Genomic DNA, 12,500 nt, shown 5'->3' on the forward strand with positions numbered 1-12,500 from the left:
CCTGAGCTGGGTTCATTCTGGAGGGACTCCTGAGCAATGCTCCTGATGGATTCATGGCTTTTATTGAGCAGAAATCAGAGCACTAAGCTTTGCTGACTTGGTCTTTGAAGGCATCCAGGTTCCCAGCTTCCGAGACTGGGATGTATCCAGCATCCTGGGGTTCATGGGAAGCTGGGAGCTGCTGGAGGAGCTCGGTGCTCACCCTGCACCCATTCCCCCTTCCAGGCTACACCGTGTCCTCTGTCATATCCACCAACCACGAGAGGATTTACGTTGCTGGAGCTCCCAGGTTCAACCACACGGGGAAGGTCATCATCTTCAGCATGCACAGCACCCGAAACCTCACCATCCACCAGGCCCTGAAGGGCGAGCAGGTGACCCTCAGGGTGCTGCCTTCTGAGGGGATTCTCCTCCACCAATTCCCTCCTTTCCTTTGGCCCTCTGTTTTATTTCAGTGGCTGAGCCTCTGGGGGTGTCCAAGGGCAGCTTGGGGGTGTCCTGGCTCTCACTGCACCCACAGCTCTGAGGCTGCAGCAGGGATGGGGCTCAGGGTGTCACAGAACCCCAACCTGCTTTGGGATAAAGGGTTGATGTTCTTCCAGCAAGGGTTGGGCTTGATGATCTCAGGGTTTTTTTTCCAACCTGGCTGATTCTGTGATTGATTCTGAGATCCATTTCCTGGGACCCGTTGCATTTGGGAGCCACTTTCCCACCTTCTCAGCAGAGCTGCTGGGATTTCAAAGCAGAACCTCACTGCTTGCTGCTGCTCCTGAGCAGGGAGGAGAAGGAAGAGAGTTTCTTATCTCATTCAGCCCTTACCTGAGGCAGCAGCAAGGATGAGCGAGGTCTGCAGGGAAGCAAGCAGGAGATTTATGTGCACAGAAGGGGGAAACCTGCCCCTAAAAGCATTTCTTACATCAAAGCATCATCATCATCATCATCATCACCCCAGCCTGGGCTGGGTTGGAGGGAGCTTAAATCCCCCCCAGCCCCCCCCTGCCATGCTCAGGGACCCCTCCCACCCACCCCCCGGGTGCTCCCAGCCCCATCCAACCTTGGACACTGCCAGGGATGGGGCAGCCACAGCTTCTGGGGGCACCCTGGGGCTCAGCACCCTCACCCCACAGAATTCCTCTCCAAAATCTCCTCTCTTTAAGTTTCAAGCCATTCCCTCCCATCCCAAGTCCCTCCTCAGCTTTCCTGCAGCCCCTTCAGGCACTGGGAGCTGCTCTGAGGTCTCCCCATTGCAGTTTTCTCTTCCCCAGGCTGAACACCCCCAACTTTCCCAATCCCATCGGGGTGGTGGCAGCAGCAGTGTCCCCAGATGCTGAGACCCTTCCTCCCACCCCCTCCTCCCTTTCTTCCAGATCGGCTCCTACTTCGGCAGTGAAATCAGCTCCCTGGACGTGGATGGTGATGGTGTCACGGACGTGCTGCTGGTGGGAGCTCCCATGTTCTTCAGCGAGGGCCGGGAGCGGGGCAGGGTCCACGTCTACACCCTGCGGGAGGTGGGTGCGGGCACAGCGGGGACAGCAGCTCTGCGGGTTCCGTGTCCCCTCCTGTCACCTCCCGGGGGTGGCTCCGGGCTCCAGGCACCCGGCAGCTTCCCTGCCACCCCTCAGGGCACGGGCAGCCTGGTCCCAAGGATTTGTCTCTTTGCCTCGTTCACCAACAACCTCTGGGGCTTTGCTGGCTGCCAGCTTGGAGTGGAGCCACCTCCTCTCCACCTCCTCTCCTCATCTCGGGATGAGGTTCAACATTCCAAGTGCTGGGTCCTGCACTTTGGCCTCAACAACCCCATGGGGAGCTCCAGGCTGGGCACAGAGTGGCAGAAAGGGAGCTGGGAGTCTGGATTGCCAGGAAGCTGAAGAGGAGGCAGCAGTGTGCCCAGGTGGCCAAGAAGGCCAATGGCATCCTGGGCTGGCTCAGGAACAGCGTGGCCAGCAGGTCCAGGGAAGGGATTCTGCCCCTGTGCTCAGCCCTGGGGAGGCCACAGCTTGAGTCCTGTGTCCAGTTCTGGGCCCCTCAGCCCCTCAGGAAGGAGCTTGAGGTGCTGGAGCAGGTCCAGAGAAGAGCAAGGAGGCTGTGAAGGGATCCAGCAGAATTGCTGTGAGGAAGGGCTGAGGGAGCTGGGGGTGTTGAGGCTGGAGAAGAGGAGGCTCAGGGGAGACCTCATCACTCTCTGCAACTCCCTGAAAGGAGGTTGGAGCCAGGGGGGGTCGGGGAGGTATCAGTGGGATAAGAGGGCACGGACTAAAGAATTCTTCCCTAATATCCAACCTAAACCTCCCCTGGCAGAGCTCTGCCAGGGGAGGTTTAGGTTGGATATTAGGAAAGGATTCTTTGCAGAGAGGGTGATCAGACACTGGAATGCCCAGGGAGGGGGTGGATTCTCCGTGTCTGGAGATCTTTCCAAAGAGCCTGGATGTGGCACTGAGTGCCATGGGCTGGGAACCACGGGGGGAGTGGATCAAGGGTTGGACTTGGTGATCTCTGAGGTCCCTTCCAACCCAGCCCATTCTGTGATTGCTGCTCCCGGCCAGGAGTAGCTCTCAGCTCCAATAAACCATGGGATGCAAGCTGGGATGTCTCCAAAGGACCATTCCCCACCCATCCTGCTTCCCTGATACCCATTCCCTCCAGCCCAGGGGGGTGTGGACCAACAGAGTTGGTCCCTCCAGAGGCACTGATGGGACACGTGCCACCCCTGTCCCCTTCCCTGGCACCCAGCAGCACCCTGGGGCAGGACAAGCCTTCTCCCTGCCCTCAAATCTGGGTGAAAAGTCAGTTTTTAAGCCCAGTCCATCAGGATTTGGAGCTGTGAGGGGCAGCCAGCGGGTCCATACCCATCGCTGCAGATCCTGCCCAGAGCAGGGAGAGTCCCCAGATCCAAATCACAACTTTAAGGCAATTATTTACCGAGGTTGCCATAAAAAGGAGGCCGAGGCAGCATGGGGCTCATCCATCCCTGAGGATGTGCTGAGCTGAAGCCCCATGGAGGTCTCTCCCCTCCTTCCTTGGCGAACCCGCTGGCGCATCGCCACGTCCAGTTTTGCTTTGAGGGTTTTCTTCTCTTGCCAGATATGCTGCTGATGGGTTCGGGGTTATTTTTGGGGGTTTTTTTGAAATGTTTACTTGCCTTTTCCCTTTGTCTGGCCCAGCAGAACCTCTTCGTTTCCAGTGGTGCCCTCGTGGATCTCCAGAGCTACCAGAACTCCCGCTTCGGCTCCTGCATCGCCGCCGTCCCCGACCTCAACCAAGACTCCTACAACGACCTCGTTGTTGGGGCCCCTTTGGAGGACGAGCACCAAGGAGCCATCTACATCTTCCTGGGCTTTGAGAAAACCATCCTGAAGCAGTACAAGCAGGTACAGGACAACAAGGATGGTTGTCCTCATCCTTCATCAAGAATAAATGTCACCTGGGGCTGCTCTAAGAGAGAGCAGAATTAAGTTCACACGCAGAGGTTTTGTTGTGGAATTATTGTTTATTTTGTTGTTTATTATTTAAGTTGTGGTTAATTATTATTTAATTTGTTGTTAATTGTTATTTAATTTGCTGTTAATTGTTTTATTTGTTGCTGGGTGTTTTCTCTTGTGAGGGGTGTGAGGTAAAGCAAAGGGGTGGTGGTGGAAAACTGCTTGGATTCTAGGGGCAGTAATACATATTATATATAAAACATTATTACATATACATAATACATATAATAACACCTATTATTATGCACACATATTACTATTACATATAATAATACATATTATTATATATTATTATATTTACCTGTCATTATAAGGTATGAGTTCATTATAATGCTGAATGTAGTCATGGGATAATATATAGAATTCTATAATCAAATAATATAAAATGATATAAAAGATTCCTCACACTCGTGGAGAATAATACCCCCTGCAGAGAAAGTTCAGCAGAAACCTCTGGATCATATCCCTGGAGAGGAATTCTGCTCTCACTCCCTGGAAAATTCCAGGTGCAATCACCTGGAAGGGACAGTTTTCCATAGTGTCAGTGTGGCAAAGCCCCCCATGAGCTGGGAAGCATCCCAGGTTCTCCTCTTTGTTTTCCAGAGGGGCAGCTGCTGAGCTGGCCCCAGTTGATGTATTGGATGCAGCATCCATGGGCAGCTGGACCTGAACGGAGGATGGGCTGGTGGACCTTGGCTGTGGGCTCTCTGGGGAATGCTGTGCTGCTGTGGTGAGCTCTCTCTCTCTCTCCTCTGCCCCCAGAATTGGGGCAACGTGCTGACTTTTATAAGGAGGTCAAAAATTGCCCATCTTTCCCTAGAAATGACCCTGGGACAGCAGGACCTTGGGATTTCTGGGCACTTGAGACCTAGAAGGGGCCTAGAGCTGGGGTTGGTGTTGAGTTTCCTCAGGAGTTCCCCAGGAGTTCAAACCAGCTGGTTTGTGGTGTCTTTCCCAGGCTCCCTCTGCTTATTAATTAAAAGGACAATTTAGTTTTCACAGCTATTGATTAATGTTTAGGAAAGTCCCTTGGAGCTGTTGGCTGGAGGGGATGCAGAGATGGGAGACCCTGGGGTCTGCTTGGGAAGTTTTGCTGGGCAAAACCCTGCTCTTGGGGTAAGCAGTGATACCTCCAAGAGGTTTTTCCCTTTCAAGCCCTACAAAAATGAGCTGTGAGTAGGGGTCAGCATCTTGTGGGTCACCTTTGGTCTCCCTTAGCCTCAAGAAAATGGGTCCAAAAGTGTGGAAAAGGGCAAATCTGGAGGGTTTTGGAGGCATCTGCTGCAGACACCAGGGACATCCTCTGCCCCATCACATCTCCTGATCCTTGCTTCTCCCCAGGTCCCGCAGCGTGGTCCAGATCAACGCCAGCATCCACTTTGAGCCCCCCAAGATCAATATTTTCACCAAGGACTGCAAGAGGAATGGGAAGGAGGCCACCTGCATGACAGCCTTCACCTGCTTCACCGCTGTCTTCCTCTCAGCTCACTTCCAGACAGCCAGTGTGGGTAAGCAGAGCAGGAAAAATCCCAATTCCTGCAGGGCTGACATCTCCAGCCCTGAGAAAAAAAACCATCCAGGAACTTCTGGAGCCATTCACATAGCCACATCCTTTTTTTTTTTTACCCTCTCCCTATCCTGGATGTCCCAGCCAGGATGGGGGCTCTGCCACGAAGCCAGGAAACCTCCCTCTCCCCAAGGAACCAGTGTGCATGAGTTTAGTTTAGAGAGGAGATTTGGGGGAGAAATTCTGTGGGGTGAGGGTGCTGAGCCCCAGGGTGCCCCCAGAAGCTGTGGCTGCCCCATCCCTGGCAGTGTCCAAGGTTGGATGGGGCTTGGAGCACCCTGGGGGGTGGGAGGGGTCCCTGAGCATGGCAGGGGGGGACACTGGGGGGATTTAAGCTCCCCCCAACCCACCCCAGGCTGGGGTTGTGGGATTCTCCAAGCCCCAACACTCCCTGCTCTGCCTGGACAAGGACATTTCCTCAGCTCCTCATGTCCTGCAAGGCTTGGGATGCTTTGGAGCAGCTCCAAGGTGGAGCAGTCCCTGGATTTCCTGACCTCAGAGGGAGGGGTCCCTGAGCATGGCAGGGGGGAATGGGGGGGATTTAAGGTCCCTCCTTGTCATCCCCCTGGAGCAGGTGAGGGAGGTGACCCCAAGAGGGGCTCTGGGTGGATGGATGGATGCTCCATCCCTTGATGGGATGTGGGGGGATGGCTTGGAACTGGAAAAGAGGAGCTGGGAGGGAGAAATTCAGTGCTGAGCCCCAGGGTGCCCCCAGAAGCTGTGGCTGCCCCATCCCTGGCAGTGTCCAAGGTTGGATGGGGCTTGGAGCACCCTGGGGGGGTGGGAGGGGTCCCTGAGCATGGCAGGGGGGGAATGGGGGGGATTTAGGGTCCCTCCAAGCCAAACCAGTCTGGGGAGCTGTGATTCCCTCACCTACACCCCAGGCTGAGCTCTCCTGCAGCTTTTCTTGGTTTGGTTGGTGTGATGGGGATGTCCCCAGCTCCTCAGTGGGCAGTGGGACAGCAGAGGCTGTGCCTGGCCCACGTCCTACAGAGCTCAGAGCTCATCCCTCCCCCCCCTGCAGCATCCCAACATCTGCTGACCAGATGTGCCTCTTCCCTCAGATCCCAGGGAATCTCCAGGAAGCCCCTGGTTGCTCTGCACCCCTCCCATCTCGCTGTGACCCCAAGGGACTCAGCTGGGGTTGGGGGAACCAAGGGTGGCTTTGGATCCCTGCAACCCAGCAGCAAACATTCCCCAGGGAAAATCAAGTCCAAAAGGAAAACTCCCACTCCTTAGAGCAAGAATTTTAAGGTTTTGTTTATTTTATTTTACTTTTTACTCTCAAATCTGGTGTTTTTCTCTGAGTTTGCAGGAGGGTGAAAACTGAGTGAGGTTTTATTACCTGTTTGCTTTTCCCTCCCATGGCTGGGCTGATGGTTGCTCTTTGCTTTCTTGCACGTTTTTGCATCTCATTGGTGCAGTGGGGCAAATTCTCTCCCTCTTGGCACGGGTTTGGGGACTTTTGGTGTCATTTTGACAGCAAATGATCCCCAGTAAAGCATCGAGGGGAGGACAAGGGGTGCTCCAGGATCTTCAGAGCTGGAACAGCTCAGCGTGTGAAGATGTGAGATGCTGCTGGTTCCATACCCTGCCTGGGTTCCACTCAGTGCTTTGTAGGAATGCATTTTTTCAAGTTCTTTAAGACTTTTGAAGAATCTTTAGGGCTCCAGGACCTGGACACAGGATGTTTTCACCCAAAAGAACCATCTTGTAGAAGCAAACAAATGACAACCACAGCCCAATTTTCCTTTAGTCTGCTCCCTAAGGAGAGGGAGACAAGAGGGGTTGGGTTTGCCTGGTTTTTATGGGTTTTTTTACTTTTTTTTGGCCTGCTGTTGTGAGCACAAACCCAGGGAGAAAGCCCTGATGATGGTTCTCCTTCCAGTGCTGCGGTACAACGGGACCATGGATGAGCGGAGGTACAACCCCCGGGCTTACCTGGATGAGAGTGGGGAGAGGCAGATGCAGAAGGGGCTGGAGCTCCAGGCTGGCCAGGAGCACTGTGATAAACTCCACTTCCACGTCCTGGTGAGCTGGGGGGAGGACAAGGTTGGGGTTGGCAGCCCTGGGTGGAGGTGATGCTCTGCATCTTGTTGGAAGCAGCTGGGATGCAACTGGAAGAACCTCAAGTGGCATCATGGGGTTGGGAAGAGCCTTGTCCCTTGTCCCCTGTCCCCTTGTCCCTTGTCCCCTTGTCCCTTGTCCCTTGTCCCTTGTCCCCTTGTCCCTTGTCCCCTTGTCCCCTTGTCCCTTTGTCCCCTTGTCCCCTTGTCCCCTTGTCCCCTTGTCCCCTTCTCCCCTTCTCCCCCTTCTCCCCCTTCTCCCCTTGTCCCTTGTCCCTTGTCCCCTTGTCCCCTTGTCCCCTTTTCCCCTTGTCCCCTTGTCCCTTGTCCCTTGTCCCTTGTCCCTTGTCCCTTCTCCCCTTCTCCCCTTCTCCCCCTTCTCCCCCAGCCTGGATGATCTTCCTGCTGGGTTTGAGGTGGTCAGGGATGGAGCAGCAGCAGCTGCTGTGTCCCCAGGCACTGACTTCATAGCAGCCTCAGCTTGCTCAGGGAGGTCATGCACTCCTGACACCCTGCCCAGCCTGGTTTTCTGCTCCAAAATCAGTGAAAATCCCACATTTTTTTTTTTTTTTCCCCATTGGGAACCAAATGCCTCCATGAGAGTTTGAGGTGCCCTCATCTCCTGCACCCCTTTGACCCCCAGGGTCCCTCTCCCCAGGTGTAGGGGCTGAAGAAACCTTTGCAGCACTGCCAGGGAGCAGCTGATGCTCCAACCTGGCCAAGCTCAGACATTCCCAGTGCATGAGGAAGATGTTGGGAAGGCCAGGGAGGACCCTGCTGCCAGACTGGGCTGGCCCCAAGCCCTGGCCTGAACTGTTGTGAACTTCTGGGGAACTGAAGTCTGGAGTTTAGGATGGAGCTGGTGACTTAGCCTGGGAAACATCTCCCCCCAGAGCATCCCAGTGCAGCCCCTGCAGCTGGGACAATGCCTGGGGACAGCTTCTGACCAGACAAGCCCCAGGGGAGGCTGGCACGACAGCTCTGTCCCACTGGGAGGCTGATTTGGGGACAAGCTTCCCCTCTGAGCATCATTGCTCCCCTCTGAGCATTCCTCTCATCTTTGGGAACCAGCATCTCCAGGCGGAGCAATCCCTATCCCAGCACAGCCACATGGATGGGTGCTGAGCAGCATCCCTGAGCTTGGTTGTCCCCGTCACCAGGTGAAGAGTAGCTGGAGAAATAGATCTTTACTTTGGGGAGGATCATCCCACACCCCCATGGGATCACCATCACCCCCCATGGGATCATCCCACACCCCAAGGATCATCCCACACCCCAAGGATCATCCCACACCCAAAGGATCATCCCACACCCCACAAGGATCATCCCACACCCCCATGGGATCATCCCACACCCCACAAGGATCACCCCACTTGGAACTGGAAAAGAGGAGCTGGGAGGGAGAAATTCAGTGCTGAGCCCCAGGGTGCCCCCAGAAGCTGTGGCTGCCCCATCCCTGGCAGTGTCCAAGGTTGGATGGGGCTTGGAGCACCCTGGGGTTGTTCATCCTGGAGAGGAGAAAGCTGCTGGGTGATTTCACCTTCCTGTAGCTCAGACTCAGCATGGCCAGGCGCAGTGTCCTTATCATAGAATCATAGAATGGGCTGGGTTGGAAGGGACCTCAGAGCTCATCAAGTCCAACCCTTGATCCACTCCCCCCGTGGTTCCCAGCCCATGGCACTCAGTGCCACATCCAGGCTCTTGGAAAGATCTCCAGACACGGAGAATCCACTACTTCCCTGGGCAGCCCATTCCAATGCCTGATCACCCTCTCCAGAAAGAAATTCTTTCTCATCTCCAACCTAACCTCCCCTGGCACAACTTGAGACCCTGCCCTCTTGTCTTGCTGAGAGTTGCCTGGGAAAAGAGCCCAACCCCCCCCTGGCTCCAACCTCCTTTCAGGGAGTTGCAGAGAGTGATGAGGTCTCCCCTGAGCCTCCTCTTCTCCAGCCTCAACACCCCCAGCTCCCTCAGCCTCTCCTCATAGGGCCTGTGCTCGAGTCCCTTCACCAGCCTGGTTGCCCTCCTTTGGACCTGTTCCAGGACCTCTACATCCTTCTTAAACTGAGGGGCCCAGAACTGGACACAGGACTCAAGCTGTGGCCTCCCCAGGGCTGAGCACAGGGGCAGAATCCCTTCCCTGGACCTGCTGGCCACGCTGTTCCTGAGCCAGCCCAGGATGCCATTGGCCTTCTTGGCCACCTGGGCACACTGCTGCCTCCTCTTCAGCTTCCTGGCAATCCTTCTCTCTGATGTTTTTCCTGTGTCTCCAGGACACAGCTGACTACGTGAAACCTGTCACCTTCTCCATCGACTACGAGCTGGAGCCCCCTGAGCACGGCCCCATGCTGGATGAGGGGTGGCCCACATCCCTCAGGGTCTCGGTAGGTGACACCAGTGACCTCCATGGGGGCTTTTCATCCCCCCTTTGGCCAGCAGGTTTATCCCTGGCAACATTTCCCTCTTTGTGTGCTGCCCCTCTCATCCCAGCAGCGTCTTGGGTTTCGCTGTGTCACCTTCTGTGTCCTTGGAGCTGCACAACCTGAGGTGGAAAATGTCACCAAGCTGCTCTTGTTGTCCCTGTCAGGTCCCTTTCTGGAATGGGTGCAATGAGGATGAGCACTGTGTCCCTGACCTGGTCCTGGATGCCAGGAGTGATGTGCCCAGTGCCATGTGAGTAGATCCCTTGGAGCATCCCAGAGCATCCCAACTGGGGGGGGGAAGGAAGGGGGTATCCCAAATCTATCCCCCAGGCTCCAAAACAAAAAACAAAACAAAACAAAAAAAACCCAAAAAGCCCTGAACAAACAAACAAAAATAAACCAAAAAAAACCCAAACCAAAACTCAGAAGCCAAAGGATGGTCCCTGGGTTGGAGCTGACATCCCTCTACCCTCCTCCTCCTCCTTCTCCCCAGGGATTATTGCAGGAGGGCCCTGAGGAAGACCCCCCAGGACTGCTCATCCTTCAGCCTCTCCTTTGACACCTCCATCTCCATCCTGGAGAGCAGCAGGAGGAGAGTGGCCGTGGAGGCAACGCTGGAAAACCGAGGGGAAAACGCCTACAGCACCATCCTCAACATCTCCTTCTCCAGGAACCTCCAGTTTGCCAGCTTGATCCCCAAGGTGAGGCTTTGGGGGGGTCCCCAAGACAAGGAGGACACGGAGGTGTTGGAGTGAGTCCAGGGGAGGTTCTGGAGATTCTGGAGCCACTCTGGGGAGACCTTCCTGGGTCCAGTTTTGGGGTCCAGAAGGAGATGGAGCTGTTGGAGCTGGTCCAGAAGAGGTTCTGGAGATGCTGGAGCAGCTCTGGAGCCAGGGGGAGAAATTTGGGGGTGTTCAGGCTGGAGAAGAGAAGGTTCTGGGGTGACCTTAGAGCACCTTCCAGTGCCTGAAGGGGCTCCAGGAAAGCTGGGGAGGGACTTGAGACAGGGATGGGATGAGGGGAAAAGGCTTGAAACTGGCAGAGGGGAGATGGAGAGGAGATTTTGGGGAGAAATTCTTGAATTTGAGGGTGCTGAGCCCCAGGGTGCCCCCAGAAGCTGTGGGTGCCCCATCCCTGGCAGTGTCCAAGGTTGGATGGGGCTTGGAGCACCCTGGGGGGCTGGAGGGGTCCCTGAGCATGGCAGGGGGGAATGGGGGGGATTTAAGCTGCCTCCTTGTCATCCCCCTGGAGCAGGTGAGGGAGGTGACCCCAAGAGGGGCTCTGGGTGGATGGATGGATGCTCCATCCCTTGATGGGATGTGGGGGGATGGCTTGGAACTGGAAAAGAGGAGCTGGGAGGGAGAAATTCAGTGCTGAGCCCCAGGGTGCCCCCAGAAGCTGTGGCTGCCCCATCCCTGGCAGTGCCCAAGGTTGGATGGGGCTTGGAGCACCCTGGGGGGGTTGGAGGGGTCCCTGAGCATGGCAGGGGGGGGGATTTAAGCTCCCTTTAACCCAGCCCAGGTTGGGGTTTCATGATTCTGTGATCTCAGGCTTTCCAGCAGCATTTCTAATCCCAGCTGGATGAGAAAGCTGTGTCCTAAACCAGAGCTCAGACCTGTCTCCGTCCCCATAAATCAGAGTTGTTTATGGGCTCAGTTTCTAAGCCCTCAGAGCCCTTTCTGCTCTTTATTTTGGAAATACCAAAAGAAGTTTGAAATCTTCAGAGCCTGGCAAGAAGGTCAGAGGCAGATGAACTTATTTCCCTCTCGGTTTTTCTCCTCCACTCGTTTAAAAATACTCCCTGCACGTGGCCAAGTTCCTGTCAGGGCTGGGTATTTGCAGCTGGGATGCACAACTCCTGGATGTCCTGGCTGAGATTTGGGATGTGGGCCACAGCTCAGTGCTCAGCTGGGTGCTGCCACATCTCTAGGGATGGAGGAGCCCATCCTGCCCCAGGATTTCCCCCTCCTCCTCCCTTTCCTCAGCAAAATTTGGGAAAGATGCTGATGCTGCTGAGCCCTCTCCCTCCACCTTCCTTCCCCATCCCTCCCCCTAAAAAATGACTTCATCCCCACCCACAGATCCCATGTCCACAGTTTGTTTTTCTCCAGCTTGTGCCAAAGGAAAATTGTGGGGAATTTTGCCCACAAAAATAAAGGGGGAAAGAAAAAAAAAAATGCATTTTCTGAGCACTGACTCAAACAGGAGGGAAGGAGGGAAGGAAGGAGGGGGGATAAAAGCCCCGGGATGGTCAGTGCTGGGGGAAATAGTTGTAGGTGGTTAGAGGAGCATCAGTGCTTGATGGGTTCCTGGCTCCTGCTCCTTCTCACTAAGCAAATCCCAACTGGAAGGGATGGATGTGCAGAAAGCCAAATGAAATGTGGTGCCCAGAAAATCCATGAGGTCAACTGCTGAGTGGGAAGGAGCTCCAGGCTGCTGGTGATGGCTGGCAAAGCAGTTTCCGTGGCCTTGGAGCTGGGAGTTTCAGCTCCTGGGTAGAACTGGTGGCCCCAGCTTGAAAGGAGATCCCTGTGAGGCCTAAGAGAGGCCCCAAAATTGGAAAAACTCGTTGTAGGGATGGAGATTGTGGATAACCAGGGGAGGAGGCAGAGCAGGGGTCCCATCCCATCCTTTGGGATAGGCAGGAGCTCCCTCAGGCTGGGAGGTGTTGAAGCAGCAGGAATGTTGGTGTGGAGGTGAGGAGATTCCTAATTCCTCCCTAGCTGGTGGCCATGAAGAATGACACACTCATGTTACCTCCTCTTGTTTCCCTGCAACTCCTCCTGACTGAAAGTTCTCCTCCCTCCCAGTTATTGTGCCAAGAACAACCAGGTTTGTTCTTCCCCTGCTGTGGTTGAACTTCCAAAGAGGATTTATAAAGCTGGAAGTTGCTCCTCTTGGCCCTCTGCAGGGGTGGCCCTAAAAATATTCAGCTGGATGGGAAGGATTCCCAGTGTGCAGCCAG

General features: G+C 55.0%; 1 protein-coding gene across 1 annotated transcript in view; it reads left to right on the top strand.

The window, feature by feature from the left end:
• The window catches only part of LOC115600318 (integrin alpha-11-like), a 27,522-nt gene that overhangs the window by 3,015 nt on the left and 12,007 nt on the right, over positions 1-12,500 (top strand). Inside the window, 11 exon segments of the mRNA XM_030468691.1 lie at positions 226-374; positions 1,368-1,508; positions 3,165-3,387; positions 4,099-4,151; positions 4,153-4,170; positions 4,172-4,209; positions 4,821-4,987; positions 6,935-7,077; positions 9,386-9,496; positions 9,700-9,785; positions 10,029-10,236. Coding sequence (XP_030324551.1) covers positions 226-374; positions 1,368-1,508; positions 3,165-3,387; positions 4,099-4,151; positions 4,153-4,170; positions 4,172-4,209; positions 4,821-4,987; positions 6,935-7,077; positions 9,386-9,496; positions 9,700-9,785; positions 10,029-10,236 — 1,337 coding nt within the window.

Source organism: Calypte anna, unplaced genomic scaffold, assembly GCF_003957555.1.
Source record: "Calypte anna isolate BGI_N300 unplaced genomic scaffold, bCalAnn1_v1.p scaffold_22_arrow_ctg1, whole genome shotgun sequence".
Lineage (NCBI taxonomy): Eukaryota > Metazoa > Chordata > Aves > Apodiformes > Trochilidae > Calypte > Calypte anna.